This window comes from Orcinus orca, chromosome 10, assembly GCF_937001465.1.
Source record: "Orcinus orca chromosome 10, mOrcOrc1.1, whole genome shotgun sequence".
NCBI lineage: Eukaryota > Metazoa > Chordata > Mammalia > Artiodactyla > Delphinidae > Orcinus > Orcinus orca.
The window spans coordinates 47,100,630-47,118,352 of NC_064568.1; the positions used below are offsets into that span (position 1 = coordinate 47,100,630).

At 41.1% G+C, this 17,723-nt stretch overlaps 1 protein-coding gene across 1 annotated transcript; it reads left to right on the forward strand.

Moving 5' to 3' along the window:
• Positions 1-6,076: 6,076 nt before the first annotated feature.
• On the forward strand, positions 6,077-6,815 carry ZNF501 (zinc finger protein 501). The gene is made up of 2 exons (XM_049715763.1): positions 6,077-6,085; positions 6,186-6,815. Exons 1-2 carry the CDS (start codon positions 6,077-6,079, stop codon positions 6,813-6,815), a joined length of 639 nt encoding a protein of 212 aa, XP_049571720.1.
• The last annotated feature ends 10,908 nt before the right edge of the window (positions 6,816-17,723 follow it).

Here is a 17,723-nt window from a genome sequence, read left to right on the forward strand (position 1 = left end):
TTCACAGAGTTGTACGGGTTGATTAAGTATATGTGCAAGTTATCTCTTTCCTTTCATTAAGTTTATATTCCTCTCTAATAGCAACAGGATAGGTGCTGTACAAAGACATCAATAATAATTTAACAGCAGGTACTATTTATTGAATGCTTATCAGTCAGTATTCTTCTAAATACGTTCCATGTGTTAACTCATTTATGCATCATCACCCTATGAAGTAGTTATTATCAGCTCCATTTAACATTTGTTAAAAATGGAGTACAGAAAGAGTAACTTACCCAATATCACTTAGTTAATAAATGGTGGAACAGGGATTCAAACCCAGAGACCACTAGCCCCGAGCCCATGCTATATTTGTTTTCAAGTTTGGTAGAGGAAAACGGGATGTAATCAGTATTAAACACAGAGTGGAAGGAGCTATAGTAGAGACGTGTGAAATTTTTCCAGAATGTTGAGGAAGTGCCTTGGAAGCGTGAAGAAAACTTTTCCTCAAGGAAGAAATGTGGTCGTTCATACTTGACCTGAATATTAAAATTGTTTAGAAGAGTAACTTAATCTAATTAGAAGTTTGAAGATAATTAGTTGTTCAGTGTCAAGAGGTGCTAGTGGATTGGGATGGATTAGACTGGAAACCGGGTCACTGCCTTTTGATATGGTGGTCTTTCCTTTCTATTCAGAGGGGTTCTTAAAACCTTTCCTTTTAGGAGGGGTTCTTAACATCTTCCAACAGACACCCCCTGTCTTTTGTTGGAGATTTTCCTTCACACCGAGGCAGTCTTATTTGCCTGAAATTAATAGGCCTCTGATTGTGGGAGACTAAGTGCTGGGGTGTTGCCCTGCTATTGACTCAGCCTATTCTTAACAAGAGGGCATCTCACTGCTGGACACATAGTAGCTGCTCAGTTAGTACTTTTCACAGAAATGAATAACCAGCTTCAATCAAAGAGGGACTGGAAGGGCTTGATTTGAGGTTCTTGCTCTTTTCCATCTGTTTTTAGAGTCAAAGAATCACAAAGTGTTGGTACTAGAGGAAGCTTTAGATATCATCTAGTTTTTCATTTCACAGATTTAAAAAGTCACAGTTGAAATTGAGTGACTTGCTTCAGGTCATTAAGCAAGTTAGGGGCAGAGCAGAGACTAGAACCCAGTCCTCTTGACTGAGTCCACTGCTTATCTCACTGCCTTTTACTGTAGCCCCATACTCTTTGATTTCTGAAGTCAGTGACTTCTCCATTAGGTTTGGGGGTGGGGAGGTGCCTTTGGGCTCCAGTCTTATCTCTGGTGGAGGAATTTTTACCCCAGGATGCTTGGTCCTTAAGAGCACCTGGCCTCTTTCTTTGTGCATTGTCACATCTCACTGACTTTTTGTCATTGGTGATACATGCCTACGAGAACAAGGACATTCATTCAGATTTAAAATAGTCATTTGGTTAGGGATGGGCTATTCCTGGATTCCCTTGAATCCAGAGTATGAAGGAAGTAGGCTGACAATTTATGGGTGCTCTTTCTCCTCCCTCTGTGCCTCAAATTCCTGCTCTTCCTCATGAGAAGAGTCCCCAGGAGACAAACTGTAGTCACTTGTATTCCTAACAGCTTGTCTCTGGGTAAGTGAAATCTAACTAGAGAGCCCAAGATGGGGCTGCTCAGTAGGCAGACCTAAGGTGGGACCCAGCAGTGACCACTATACCTAAACCCTGCAGACTGAAAACACAGAACCACCCAGAAATGGGACCATCTTACTTAAATCAGATTTAGAGTGGCTTATTGTGAAAGAAGGCTATGGAGTAATTGGTAATAGAATAGATCAGAGTGTGAAGTAATTTTTTTAATATTTATTTATTTATTTATTTATGGCTGCGTTGGGTCTTTGTTGCTGCGCGTGGGCTTCTAGTTGCAGTGACTTCTCATTTCAGAGCACCGGCTCTAGGCATGTAGGCTTCAGTAGTTGTGGCATGCGGGCTCAGTACTTGTGGCTCGTGGGCTCTAGAGCACAGGCTCAGTAGTTGTGGCGCACGGGCTTAGCTGCGGCATGTGAGATCTTCCTGGACCAGGGCTCGACTCCGTGTCCCCTGCATTGGCAGGCGGGTTTGTAACCACTGTGCACCAGGGAAGTCTCAGTAATTTCTTATCACATGAACTTAAACTGCAGTCATCTGGTGGAACACCCTGAAACCACTTGCTGAGCTGCTAAGTATGATGCTCTAATGGTGTAGTGGTCAGAAACTGATAGTAAATTATTGGAAGACCCATTGCAAAGGTGATTAAGTGTTTCCTCAGAGGGTATGCAATGGGCTTCTGGCCTCGTTTGGAACAAGAGCTTAAGTAATCACAACTGCCATTGTTATTGGCCATCAGAAGGCAGTGTGGAGCCTGGGTATCTGTTAAAGTAAGTAAGAATAGTACTGGGTGAACTGGATTTTTAGGTAATGGGAACTTTTTGAATAGATATAGTAGACTATTTATGTCCTGCAGAATTCAGTCTAGTCTAATATGTACACATAATACATGTACACATATGTGCCCATATGTGCATTGAGAGATCCTAGAAGAAAATTCATCAAAATACCAACTGTTTCTTTTGGGTGGTAGGATTTCAAGTAATTTCATTTTTGGACTAACTGACTGTTTTACAGAATGAGCTTTTTTTTTTTCCCCCCTGTATGATTAAGAAAAGAAAACCTTTTTATTTTGGACAATAAAAATAAAGGTGTGGTTAGAGTTTTGGTTTTATGTTTAGCTATTTAAACCACTTAGAGTTTATTTTTGTATATATATGTCCATACTGGAAGTTTATACAGCAGATAAAGATAGATTTACACAAAATAGTCAATATATTAACAACCAGTGTGGTACAAGACTGCCCAATCAAATCAGTCTCTTGACTGTAAACCATTAAAAAAATTTTTATTGGATTATAGTTGATTTACAATGTTGTGTTAGTTTCAGGTGTACAGCAAAGTGATTCAATTATACATATACATATATTCATCCTTTTTCAGATTCTTTTCTCATACAGGTTATCACAGAATATTGAGTAGAGTTCCCTGTGCTATACAGTTGGTCCTTGTTGGTTATCTATCTTATATATATATAGTAGTGTGTGTATGTAAATCCCAACACCCTGATTTATCCCTCCTCGCCATGTTACCCCTTCAGTAACCATAAGTATGTTTTCGATATCTGTAAGTCTGTTTCTGTTTTTTAAATAAGTTCATTTGTATCATTTTTAAAAATTATATCCACATATGAGTGGTATTATAAGATATTTGTCTTTCTCTGTCTGACTTCACTTAGTATGATCATCTCTAGGTCCATTCATGTTGCAGCAAATGACATTATTTTGTCCTCTTTTATGGCTGAGTAATATTCCATTGTATATATGTACCATATCTTCTTTACCCATTCCTCTGTTGATGGACACTTAGGTTGCTTCCTGGCTATTGTAAATAGTGCTACAATGAACACTGGGGTGCATGTATCTTTTCAAATTATGGTTTTCTCCGGATATATGCTCAGGAGTGGGATTGCTGAATCATATAGTAGTTCTATTTTTAGTTTTTTAAGGAACCTCCATACTGTTCTCCATAGTGGTTTTACCAATTTACATTCCCACCAACAGTGTAGACGGTTCCCTTTTCTCCACACCCTCTCCAGCATTTATTGTTTGCAGACTTTTTGATGATGACCATTCTGACCTGTGTGACGTTATATCTCATTGTAGTTTTTTTTAAATTTTTATTTATTTATTTATTTTTGGCTGTGTTGGGTCTTCATTTCTGTTCGAGGGCTTTCTCTAGTAGCGGCAAGCGGGGGCCACTCCTCATCGCGGTGCGCGGGCCTCTCACTGTCGTGGCCTCTCTTGTTGCGGAGCACAAGCTCCAGACGCGCAGGCTCAGTAGTTGTGGCTCATGGGCCCAGTTGCTCCGCGGCATGTGGGACCTCCCCAGACCAAGGCTCGAACCCGTGTCCCCTGTATTGGCAGGCAGATTATCAACCACTGCGCCACCAGGAAAGCCCCTCATTGTAGTTTTGATTTGCATTTCTCTGATAATTAGTGATGTTGAGCATCTTTTCATGTTCTTTTTGGCCATCTGTATTCCTTCTTTGAAGAAATGTCTGCCCATTTTTTGATTGGGTTGTTTGTTTCTTTTGACATAGAACTGCACGAGCTGTTTGTATATTTTGGAGATTCCAACTGTAAACCATTTGTGCAGATACTCCAGTGTGTACCAGTTGACTCTCAGCCCCAGTAGATCTGTATGTACCAACATGAAATGATCTCAAAGACACATTCCTTGGTGAAAAAAAATCAAATTGCATAGCAGCATCTATACAACAATTTTATTTATGTAAAAAGAATCAAATGCTATATGTGTGTTAAAAATATGGAGAAAAAAGACTGAAAGAATATACTCCAAATTATCTCTGGGAAGGCGGTGGTTTCATTTGGGTAGAGTGGGGTGGTGATGGTTATAAAAATTACTGTCTTATCCTGTATACTTTCATATTATCTAAATATTTTAAGGTGAGGATACATCCATGTGTAACTTGTATAATTAGAAAACTAAAATAGAAGGAGGCCTCAGGGAATAAGAATGCGTTTGTGTCTCCAGACCATCCAGAGAAGAGGTTGCTCTGATGTGTGGTTCCTGAATATCCATTCTCTGATTCTGTGCACCTTTATTGAGAGCATCAGGTTCAAAGTTTGATGCCGTTAAGATTGTCTAAGTAGTCCACTCTTTCTCCAGTTCTGTGCTTCCTAAGGAGTGTCCTGATGACAACAGTTTGGTTCCCATACAGTTTTTCTATACTGGAGAGAATATATTAACCAGCTGGACATTAAGCGTATAAAATTTTCACTGTAAACTGGTGAAGTGACTTTATGTTTTCTACATCACTCTCCTTGTGAATTTGATGAGTACACATCAGATTTTGAAGCATTTTTTGACTTCAAGGGTGAGGGCCAGATCCTGGATCATGATGCTATAGTGAAATTACTGTCCAATGGGGGCTTCTTCCTTAAGGACCACCTCTGTCTTATTTTTATGTAAACAAAACAGTGATATCTTATTTTCTTTCATTAAGCAGAACTCTAGTTTTCAAACCTAGATCCTTCCCAGTTGTACCTAGGGGCTGAATGTTTTGGAGAGAAAGAGAGGTCCAAAGAGACACCTATCAAGGTGAGTGAATAGGGAAGGATAGGTGAAATGGACCTAGCAAAAGTTACAGCCTGGATCACCTTTGAAATCTTGAAAGAGGAACTCTTCAATTATCACTGGTCTGCCAAGGTACTGATTATAGGCAACCTAAGGAAATATAATTACTTTTCACCCATTTTTGAACACTAGAAACAGTAGGTGAGTGGTAATTTTCCCCAACACTTAACTTACCCAAGATTAATATACTTATCCCTTTCACATTCTCCTGCTATTTATCACTCTGGATGATCCTAAATTACCTGGGTCAGTTTTTAGTATTTGAGTGTTTCAGAATCAATCACAATAGGGAAGTTTATAGATTTACCAAAACCTGTCACTACTTAATCTCTTTCTCCCAATCACCTATTCTAATCTTTTCCCCAGGTCATTGTGATCTTCCTTCTCTATTATTGAGAAGAGAATAAAAATCAGGACTTCACAATGCAGGTCCTCTCTTCTGCACGTAGGACATTTTTCTTTGTGAATGTTTTTTTCAGGCAAGAAAATCAAGCCTGATGGCACAGTGTTAAATGACTTGAAAAGACATGGAGGGTCAGAGAGCCTGGTCATCAGGGGTTCACATTAGGAGAAGTTGAAGATGCATGCTGAATAAGGACTAGAAGGGGAAATCCTGCAGGAATGACTGGGAGGACACCATATGCACACAGACCTTTCACAGGAGAACAGTGTTACTCTAAGGATAATCATCTTTGAGAAAGTACCTTGTAAGTATTCTGAATCTGAGAGACAGTTTCTTTTAAACTGGAACCTATTAGACACCCCCTTCATCGTGTTACAAAAAGCATGAGTTCCAGCCAGATTTCACTGCAAGTGAAACATCAGAGACTTAAAAGACAGAAGAAACCTTCCAAGTGTAGTGAATGTGGAAAGTTTTTTACTCAGAGATCATCTCTTACCCAGCATCAGAAGATTCACACGGGAGAGAAACCCTATGTTTGTACTGAATGTGGAACTTGTTTCCGGAAACAGTCAAATCTTACTCAACATCTGAGGATTCATACGGGAGAGAAACCTTATAAATGTAATGAATGTGAGAAAGCCTTTCAAACAAAAGCAGTCCTTGTCCAGCATCTGAGAATTCATACTGGGGAGAAACCCTATAAATGCAATGAATGTGGCAAAGCCTTTTGTCAGAGTCCATCCCTTGTTAAACACCTGAGAATTCATACTGGAGAGAAGCCCTATAAATGCAGCGAGTGTGGCAAAGCCTTCAGTCAGAGCATATGCCTTACTCGTCATCAGAGAAGTCATTCTGGAGATAGACCTTATAAGTGTAATGACTGTGGGAAAGCCTTTAATCAGAGTGCGTGCCTCAGGCAGCATCAGAGAATCCACTCAGGAGAGAAGCCCTACATATGTACCAAATGTGGTAAAGCCTTCATTCAGAACTCTTCCCTTGTTGAACATGAGAGAACTCACACTGCAGAGAAACTTTTTAAGTGTAGTGAGTGTGAAAAAACCTTCCGCAAGCAAGCACACCTTAGTGAACATTACAGAATTCACACTGGAGAGAAAGCTTATGAATGTGCTAACTGTGGGAAATCCTTCAGGCACAGCTCAGCACTTGCTCGACATCAGAGGCTTCATGCTGGGGAATAAAACTCGGGATATAACTAGGGTGGAAAGACTTGTATCAATATGAAAACACTTCTTTTTTTTTCTAAATTCTTAGGAGATTAGGACTCAAATCTTCGCCTGGGATGAATGTTTTGTATGTTGAGCACAAAGCAATGTGTCCTAAAAAATTAGAAAATAGACTCAGAACTAGATAGTCTTAAGTTTGATGGCTTCTCTGCCACTTAATGGGTGTCTGACCTTACCGCTCTGAGCCTCAGTTTTTCCCATCCTCCCCAAAGAATAATGAGGTTACTTACTAGGGTTGTCTTGAGAATAAAATGAGTGGTATATAATAACTAACTGCCAGTAATTGGTTTTGAGTGATAAATGTTGCAAAAGTTTATAAATCTGGTTATTGAAAACAAAGGTCAATTTTTTGTTTATCATAATGTATTTTTTCGTAAGAATATCCTTGTAATTGGGCTGTGATTTCATACTTAATCTACAGGCTATTTAAAATATAACATATAGATTTAAATAGGAGAACACATTTAAGACCAGTTTCTCCTTGAAAAAATTCAGATTTAATCAGAGAAAAAAGAAATGATTGGGATTTGAGTGGACATTTTGGGTACTCTGAATAGTTTTATGTAGATTTTGATACCTTCCATTGTTGGATCTAATTTCACTTCAAGCTCTGGACTTCTCGTTTCCATGAAAAGGGAAGCCTCACTAACACTAACTGAGTAAAAACTCGTGTTCAGGACTTTTGTGTGTGTTTTGAGGTGGAGTGGGATGAGGAGAAGACACAGGAGAATAGAGAGGGGGCATAAGACAGAGAATATAAGCCTGTTGATGAGGACGTGGCTTTATTTGTTTTGAAATCTAGGAGCACAACACTAAAGGGGAGCCTCTTAAGGGAAGAGGAGGGTAGGAGACGTTGGGTTCTTAGGCGCCAGCAGGTGGGGCCTACATGAGAATAACGTCTTGGGGATAAGTGGGTGGGGATGCCTCACAACAAAGAATGGCTTCTTAGAGCTCAAAAGAAGCAAACAAATCAAAGGATACTTTAAAAAAAACATTTATTTTTGGCTGTGTTGGCTCTTTGTGACAGTGTGTGGGCTTCTCATTGTGATGGCTTCTTTTGTTGCAGAGCATGGGCTCTAGGCTCGTGGGCTTCAGTAGTTGTAGCACATGGGCTCAGTAGTTGTGGCTCACAGGCTCTAGAGCACAGGCTCAGTAGTTGTGGCACACGGGCTTAGTTGCTCCACAGCATGTGGGATCTTCCCAGACCAGGGCTTGAACCCGTGTCCTCTGCATTGGCAGGTGGATTCTTTTCTTTCTTTCTTTCTTTTTTGGCTGCATTGGTTCTTTGTTGCTGCACGCGAGCTTCCTCTAGTTGCGGAGAGCGGGGACTGCTCTTCATTGCAGTGTGCGGACTTCTTATTGCGGTGGCTTCTCTTATTGTGGAGCACGGGCTCTAGGCGCTCTGGCTTCAGTAGTTGCAGCACACAGGGTCAGTAGTTGTGGCTCGCGGGCTCTAGAGCACAGGCTCAGTAGTTGTGGTGCACTGGCTTAGTTAGTTGCTCCACGGCATGTGGTATCTTCCCAGACCAGGGCTTGAACCTGTGTCCCCTGCATTGGCAGGTGGATTCTTAACCACTGCGCCACCAGGGAAGTCCCGGCAGGTGGATTTTTAACCACTGTGCCACCAGGGAAGCCCTCAAAGGATACTTTTAATGGTGCTTCATGCAATGCTAATAAGCTACTTAAGGTAAATAAGCACATCTAACACTAAAAGGTGCCCTTGTAGGAAAAGTAGGAGATATTTTCCGCATTTCCAGAGTCAGGGATAAAGAAAGAGAAACTTGACTTCCCAAAGTCAAACAGCTAATGTCAGAGTTGAATCTCAGTCTAGATCCTGGTTTTTATAGCACCAAACTCACAGGTAATTTTCCATCACTGAACCTTTCCATTGTGTGAGATGCCCAAATTGTGAAAAACAGAGGGGGAGGTATTATTTTCAACTTAATGTGTGCTCATTGAAATACATTTATAAAATAAGAGTGGAAAAAATTAAAATTACCTACTTTCACCAAGTACATATACTGAAGTACTTACTTTAGTGTATTTATTCTAGCCTTTCTTCTCTGCTTAGCTTTTCTTTCTTCCATTAAAAAAAAAAAAAAGTAACTATGGGGAATTCCCTAGAGGTCCAGTGTTTAGGTCTCCGCGCTTCCACTGCAGTGGGCCCAGGTTCAATCCCTGTTCAGGGAACTAGGATCCCACAAGCTGTGTGGCCAAAAAAAAAAAAAAAAAAAAGTAACTATGATTATTATATTACATCTTGCCATTTGATTTAACGTAAGGATTTAGCCATACTATTACAGACTTTCTATAAACCTCGTTTTAATGGTTGCTTATTGACCTGCTCATAATTTACTGTTTCCCTTCTGTTTGTTGTTTAAATTAATGCCAATTTTTTCTTATAAATCAGCTAGTCCACTTAATGCAATGCCTGACACATGGTATGTGCTCACGTTAGCTAGTAAAATTATTAACTCAGCAGTGAAACATGTTTGTATATAAAGCTTTTTCATCATTTAAAATTATTGCCTTAGGATTTTCAGAAGGTATGATCTTTAATTTTATTTTAAAAATTTCATTATTTTTTTTGACTAGACAATAGAAGCTTATGGTTTAAAATTCTAAAAGCACAAAAGTTAAACAGTGAAAAGCCTTCTTGGCAGCCACCCCAGATAAAAAATATTATCAGTTTTTTGTTTTCCTTCCAGAGATAGATGATTATAAACAAGGAAACATGTTTCCCTCCTTTTTCTAAAATAGACTTTTTAAGAATAGTTTTAGGGGACTTCCCTGGTGGTGCAGTGGTTAAGAATCCACCTGCCAATGCAGGGGACACAGGTTCGAGCCCTGGTCTGGGAAGATCCCACATGCCGCAGAGCAGCTAAGCCCGTGCACCACAACTACTGAGCCTGCACTCTAGAGCCTGCGAGCCACAACTACTGAGCCCACGCACCACGACTACTGAAGCCTGTGCACCTAGAGCCCGTGCTCCGCAACAAGAAAAGCCACCGCAACGAGAAGCCCGTGCACCGCACGAAGAGTAGCCCCTGCTCGCCGCAACTAGAGAAAGCCCGCACACAGCAACTGAGATCCAACTGCAGGCAAAAATTTAAAAAATAAAAATAAAAAAAGAACAGTTTTAGGTTCACAGCAAGATTGAATGGAAAGTACATTGAGTTCCCACATATGTACAATCTCCCCATTATCAATGTCCTGCACCAGGGTGATACATTTGTTACAGTCCATGAACCTACACACTATGAACTGAAAATTCATAGTTCAAGTTAGGGTTAACTCTTTTTTTTTTTAATTGAAGTATAGTTGATTTACAATGTTGTGTTAGTTTCTGGTGTACAGCAAGGTAATTCAGATATGTATGTATATATATGTATGTGCATATATATATATGTGTATATATATACATATATACTTTTCCATTATGGCTTATCACAGGATATTGAATATAGTTCCCTGTGCTATACAGTAGGACCTTGTCATTTATGCATTCTATATATAATAGTTTGCATCTGCTAGTCCCAAACTCCCAATCCATCCCTCTGCTGCACACCCCCCTGCCAACCACAAGTTTGTTCTCTATGTCTATGAGTGTTTCTGTTTCATAGATAAGTTCATTTGTGTCATATTTTAGATATCACGTATAAGTGATATCATATGGTATTTGTCTTTCTCTTTCTAACTTACTTCACTTACTGTGATAATCTCTAGGTCCATCCATGTAGCTGCAAATGGCATTATTTCTTTTTTAATGGCTGAGTAATATTCCACTGTGTGTAAATACCATATCTTTTTATTTATTTATTTATTTTTTATACAGCAGGTTCTTATTAATGTTTTATACATATTAGTGTATATATGTCAATCCCAATCTCCCAATTCATCCCACCAACACCACCTCCTCCCACCACTTTCCCCACTTGGTATCCATATGTTTGTTCTCTACATCTGTGTTAAATACCACATCTTCTTTATTCATTCATCTGTCATTGGACATTTAGGTTTTTTCCATGTCCTGGCTATTATAAACAGTTTTTCTATAAACACAGGGGTTCATGTATCTTTTTGAATTATCGTTTTCTCTGGAATGGGATTGCTGTATCACATGGCAACTCTATTTTTAGTTTTTTGAGAAACTACCATACTATTCTCCATCGTGACTGCACTAATTTACATTCCCACCAACAGTGTAGGAGGGTTCCCTTTTCTCCAACACATTAGGGTTCTCTTAAGAGTCACGCATCGTATGGGTTTGGATAAATGTATAATGACATGTTTCCATCATTATAGTATCATGCAGAATAGTTTCACTGCCCTAAAAATCCTCTGTGCTCCACCTATTCATCCCCACCTCTTCCCAACCCCTGACAACTACTTATATTTTTATTGTCTCCAAAGTTTTGCCTTTTCCAGAATGTCATGTAGTTGGAATTGTACAGTATGCAGCCATTTTTAAAAAATTTCTTTATTTTTTGGCTGTGTTGGGTCTTTGTTGCTGCACGCAGGCTTTCTCTAGTTGCAGCGAGCAGGGGGCTACTCTTCGTTGCGGTGCGTGGGCTTCTCATTGCAGTGGCTTCTCTTGTTGTGGAGAATGGACTGTAGGCGCGTGGGCTTCAGTAGTTATGGCTTACGGGCTCTAGAGCACATGCTTAGTAGTTGTGGCACATGGGCTTAGTTGCTCCGCGGCATGTGGGGTCTTCCCGGACTAGGGATCAAACCCGTGTCCCCTGCATTGGCAGGCGGATTCTTATCCACTGTGCCACCAGGGAAGCCCCTATGCAGGCTTTTTTTTTTTTTTTTTTTTTTTTTTTTTTGCGGTACACGGGCCTCTTACCTCTTACTGTTGTGGCCTCTCCCGTTGCGGAGCACAGGCTCCGGATGCACAGGCTCAGCGGCCATGGCTAACGGGCCCAGCCGCTCCGCAGCATGTGGGATCTTCCCGGACTGGGGCACAAACCCGTGTCCCCTGCATCGGCAGACGGACTCTCAACCACAGCGCCACCAGGGAAGCCCTATGCAGCCTTTTTGAATTGTTTTTTTTTTCCCCATAGTAATATGCATTTAATTTTCTCCATGTCTTTTCATGGCTTGATAGCTCATTTCTTTTTTTAAAAAATATTTTTAATTAATTAATGTATGGCTGCGTTGGGTTTTCGTTGCTGCATGCGGGCTTTCATTACGGGCTTCTTTCTTAGTGGAGCACGGGCGCCAGGTGCACGGGCTTCAGTAGTTGTGACTCGCAGGCTCGGTAGTTGTGGCTCGCGGGCTCTAGAACGCAGGCTCGGTAGTTGTGGCACACGGGCTCAGCCGCTCCATGGCATGTGGGATCTTCCCCGACCAGGGCTTGAACCCGTGTCCTCTGCATTAGCAGGCAGATTCTTAACCACTTCACCACCAGGGAAGCCCGATAGCTCATTTCTTTTTAGCGCTAAATAACATTCCATTGTCTTGTTGTACCGCAGTTTATTTATCCATTCACCTACTGAAGGATACTTTGGTTGTTTCCTGACTTTGGCAATTATGGATATAGCTGCAATGAACATCTGTGTTCAGGTTTTTGTGTGGACCTAAGTTTACAAGTTCTTTGGGTACATACCAAGGGGCGCAATTGCTGGATCACGTTTAGTTTTTTAAGGAAGCGCCAAACTGTCTTCCAAAGTGGTGACCATTTTGCACTCCCACCAGCAATGAATGAGAGTTCCTGTTGCTCCACATTCTTGTTAACATTTGCTGTTGTCAGTGCTCTGGATTTTAGCCATTTTAATACGTGTGTAGTGGTAGCTTATTGTTGTTTTAATTTGTGTTTCCCTGATGACATATGAGGTGGGGCATCTTTTCTATGCATATTTGCCATTTGTATATTTCTTTGGTGAGGTATCTGTTCAGGATGTTTCCCCATCTTTAATTGGGTGTCCAGCTTCCATTGCCCACAAGTTTACAGAGAACCTTCTCTGGGAGGTAGACAATACTGCCGCAGTTGTACCAGAGACCCAGCTTGACTTGTTGGCTCAGGGAGAGGCAAGGGCAATGGGAAAACTGACTCTGTGCTACCATCTCCTCAGGCGCCCAGGGCAGGAGGGGAAAAGTGTAGTGGTGCACAGCTGGATTGGCGTAGGGAGGAGAAGGCTGGGAAGGACTGCGAGTGTCAAGGCAGGACAGATGGTTTGTGTTCTAGGACCCCACACTGCAGATTCAGAGGATCCAGACTTTGGAGAGAATGGAGGCTGTGATGGGCTGAGGAGCAAGAGAAGTTATGGCTAGACTTGGGAGAATTTGGGGAAACAGCTACACGAATACAAAGTTCGGGGTCCCATCCTACAGCTGAGGAACTTGGTCAGCTCTCCCCCAGCAGCTCCTGGGACCAGTACTGTGTTAGCTGTTGCCAGTATCTAAGGAAACGTTCAGATCAATGATGATAACTCAATGGTCCCTTCTGTCCCAGCTTCTGGGACCACATATGCCTAAATCACGTTAAACTTGGGGCTGCCATTAGCCTAGAATGATTGTGGGGCAATGGAGGATTCCTAACCTCAGGCCTGGACAGACGCCTTCCGTCTAGCCTTTCTCCTGTCTGAAAGACTTCGTGCATAACTTGGGAGAAGCAGTAGGTTGGTGAGAGTAGATGTCAGTCAAAACTGTTTCCATAGCAATGTGAGGCTCAGAAAGCAAGAACCTCTGGAGAGACAGGGCCCAGGACTGGGAAAAGAGCCACAGAAGTGGGAGCTTGAAAACTCAGAAGACATGTGTCTTGCTTCCTGATGTGACTGCATTGCCCTGGTTATCTTGAGCCATGCAATCAGATATGATTGCATTTTGCACTGTTTTGTGTCAAATGTGAAAATACCTTTGACCCTTACAAAGTGCCAGAGACTTCCTCAGGAGTTGCAGGACTCCTAATGAGTGAAAGAAAAAATCCTGTTTACTCCAATAATACCTAAAACTACACTGTCCAATGGAGTGGCCACTAATTACATGTGGCTATTTTGTTCTCTTTTTTTCTTTTAGCTGCACCGTGTGGCTTGTGGGATCTTAGTTCCCTGACCAGGGATTGAACCTGGTCCTCGGCAGTGAAAGCGCTGAGTCCTAACCACTGGACCGCCAGGGAATTTCCTACATGTGGCTATTTAAGCTAGTTAAAATTAACAGAAGGAAAAGTTCAGTTTCTCACTCACTCTAGCCACATTTCCAGTGCTCAATGACCACATGTGGCTAGGGGCAGCAGAGCTGTAAAACATTTCCATTATTGTGGAATATTCTTTTCTTTTTAACATCCTTATTGGAGTATAATTGCTTTACATTGTTGTGTTAGTTTCTGCTGTATAACAAAGTGAATCATATTGTGGAATATTCTATCAGACAGTGCTGGCCTTGATATTTGGCTTTCCTAGGCAATAAACTTCAAAATATTTTTTGGACGCTGATATAGATTTGATGACCTTTTATTTTGACAAGTAAGCACATTAGATTAACCTGCTATTTGTTATAACCATTATTTCATAAAATAAAAACCAGAGGTAAGAAACCTATAATCTCAGAATAAAGGATTTCTTCAGAAGAAAGTATAAATGGGCATCTTTGCAGTGACACTGACAGAGAAGCCCTGGAGCCTGTATTGACATTCCTGTGCCATTGTCAGCTTGTAGGACTTGGGCCTCTTTAGTACTGCACTTGAGCCCTATCCTTGAAAAGGGCATCAGGAAGGCCCTTTTGGAAAGCGACGTGCCCATCTCAGTGCATCATGTAAGGAGGTCATGATGTCAGTATGACTTATTACTGGTAATGTTACTTTGATCATTTAGATAAGGTGGCATCTGCCTGGTTTTCCACTGTAAATGACTTGTTTTCCTTTTGTAATCTCTGGTGGAGATATACTTTGAGACTATGCAAATAGTGATTTTTTCAGCATATTTCTGGCCACTAATTTTGACATCTTTTGATGAATCTTTCCAACACCACTTAGGTATTTGTTTACTATGGCCTCTGTAACAAACTATCACAAACTTGGTGGCTTAAAAGAACAGAAATGTATGCTCTCAGAGTTCTAGAAGCCAGAAGTTTGAAATCAGTTTCATTAGGCTGAAGTCAGGGTGTTGGCAGGTCTGCACTCCCTCTGAAGACTTTTGGGGAGAATCTTGTTTCTTCCAGCTTCTGGTGGCTGTGAGCATTCTCTGCCTCTCTTCACATTGTCTTGTCTGTGTCTAATCTCTGTCTGCCTTTCTCTTACAAGGAAATGTGTGATGGCTTTTAGAGCCTCCCCAGATTATCCAGGATTCTCTGAGAGCCTTAATTTAATCACACCTGCAAACTTTACCACATAAGGTAACATTCACAGGTTCCAGGGATTAGGACCTCTCTCTTAGGAGGCTGCCATTCAGACCACTGCAACTTATTATTGTGGAATTTTCCAAATGGTGATTTTCTTTTTTGAAAAAATTTATTTTATTTTTATTTTTGGCTGCGTTGGGTCTTTGTTCCTGCGCAAGGGCTTCTCATTGCAGTGACTTCTCTTGTTGCGGAGCACGGGCTCTAGGTGTGCGGGCTTCAGTAGTTGTGGCTCGAGCGCTCTAGAGCGCAGGCTCAGTAGTTGTGGCACACTGGCTTAGTTGCTCCGCGGCATGTGGGATCCTCCCGGACCAGGGCTCGAACCTGTGTCCCCTGAATTGGCAGGCGGATTCTTAACCACTGCGCCACCAGGGAAGTCCCCCAAATGGTGATTTTTCTATTTCCATCATTCCTCCTACATTTATTAATTGGGATTCTACTGCAAGGAAGACCTAGCCCTTCTCCTCCAGGTGTGTGCTTTTGACATGCCCCCATTATTCTTTGAGGACCGCCTTACTTTTGGGCACAAGATGTTCCAGGCTTGTCCTTTTACTATTCCTGCCTCAGCCCTGGGATTACATTACTGGCCTATTTGTCTAGCCGTGCTCCTATGGTCCATTTCTGAGAAGCAAGGGGATAGTTCGTGAGGGAAAAGGACTAGCCTCTCTTCTCTGGCCCCAAACTCATTCACCTTTCTCTGCAATTAACAGGACCCACTGTTCTTAGAAAGCAGTTTACAGAGGTGAAGCAATTTTCTTAAGGCTGCTTAGCAGATGTCACCTGACACCCTACCTTGGTCTTGGGCTTTCATCATGAGATATGCTTCCTGGCTGGTAACACTTACACTTAACATTGTTAGAAATATCACCTACAGTAAAGACTTCATCAATATGATAAGTTTCAAGATTTAAGATCTTTTAAATAGTCTTTCATGTTACTTGTTTAAATTTTTTGTTTTATCTCCCTTATAATAGGCTTTATCAGTATTTCTCAAATTCGAGTGAGCATCAGAACCACCTGGCAGACTTGTTACAGAGAATGCTGGGCCCTACACCTGAAATTTCTGATTCTCAGGCAAGGCCTGCAAATTTGCATCTTTAGGTTTCCAGGGGTGCTGATGCTGCTTGTCAACGATCCACACTTTGAGAACCACCAGCCTGTTAAAAAAAAAAAATTAAACACTCATTTATTCTAACTATATTTATTCTGCTCTTAATATGTTAGGTACTGTTCTGGGTACAGAGGATACAGAGGTAAGACAAAGTCCCTGCCCTCAAGACTCCCACCTGTAAATGATAAGACATACTAACATTTACAGTAATTAAAGCAGTGGGGTGTTGGTACAAGAATAGATATAGCAATGATACAGATTAGAAAAAACCCTGGCTTGTTACGTGAGTATACATTAAAGATAGTACTAGGAATGGCTTCGGGACTAGTTTGTATAATTTAGAGAGCCTATTTCAGGACTCACTAGCCCACTCACATGAATCACTTTTGAGGATTCTTTACACTAGGTCTTAAAATGGCTGAAAGATAGATGTGGTGCCAAATTCATAACATGGAATCTGAAATTCCTAATTTCTGGCTGGTGAAGAATGGGATCTTGACAAGTCTCCAGTTTTGGTTGACTTGCAGTAATGAGGAAAATTATTAGGTAACATGAAAAACAGTTTAGCTTCCCTGGTCAATCAAAAAAAAAATGCCAGTTAAATATAACTATTAAACACCATTTTCAAAGCATCAAATTGAATGCATCATGGATGAGGTGATGCGGGCTATTGTAGATGAATAAAATGGTAAAAACCACCTAGAAAGCAATTTGAAAGAAAGCATGAAAAGCTTTAGAAATATTCAAATACTTTGATCTAGTAATTCTGCTTCCAGCAACTCATTCTAAGGAAATCATCAGAAATACACTTGGAGGTTTCTGTGCACACACATTCTACCACTGTATCATTAGGCTGCATGTAACAGAAACCTGACAGAGGCTTAACTAAGATGGTGTTTATCCTCATGTATCAGGAAGTCCAAGGCTAGTACAGCAGCTCCTCCAGGCATGCCATCACGATCCAAGCTCCTCGAGTCTTTCCACTCTACCACCCAGAACAAGTGGCTGTCTTCTTCATGCCCCAAAATGGCTCTGGTACTTCTTGGTTTCATGTTTGTGCTCCAGGCAGGATGGAGAGAGGACAAAGGTTCATGCTTGCCAAATCTGTCCTTTTGTATCAAAAAACCTAGTAAGCAGACTTCCACTTTTATCTTTTTTTTTTAAACCATGTAATCAATAATAGTCACCATGTGATTCAGTAGATCCTAACTTGTATCATGGTCACCTGTATTATTACTTGTTCAAGATCCACTTGTATCTCTTAACTTACCAGAGCTGTCACATGGCTACCCTTAGCAGAAGCTGGGGAAGTATTGGTAACTAGGCACATGATCATCTCCCTCATCCAAAGTGAGGTTCTGTTGAAGAGGAAGATAAAATACAGGATCTGTTTAATTACAACATTCTCTGTAGCT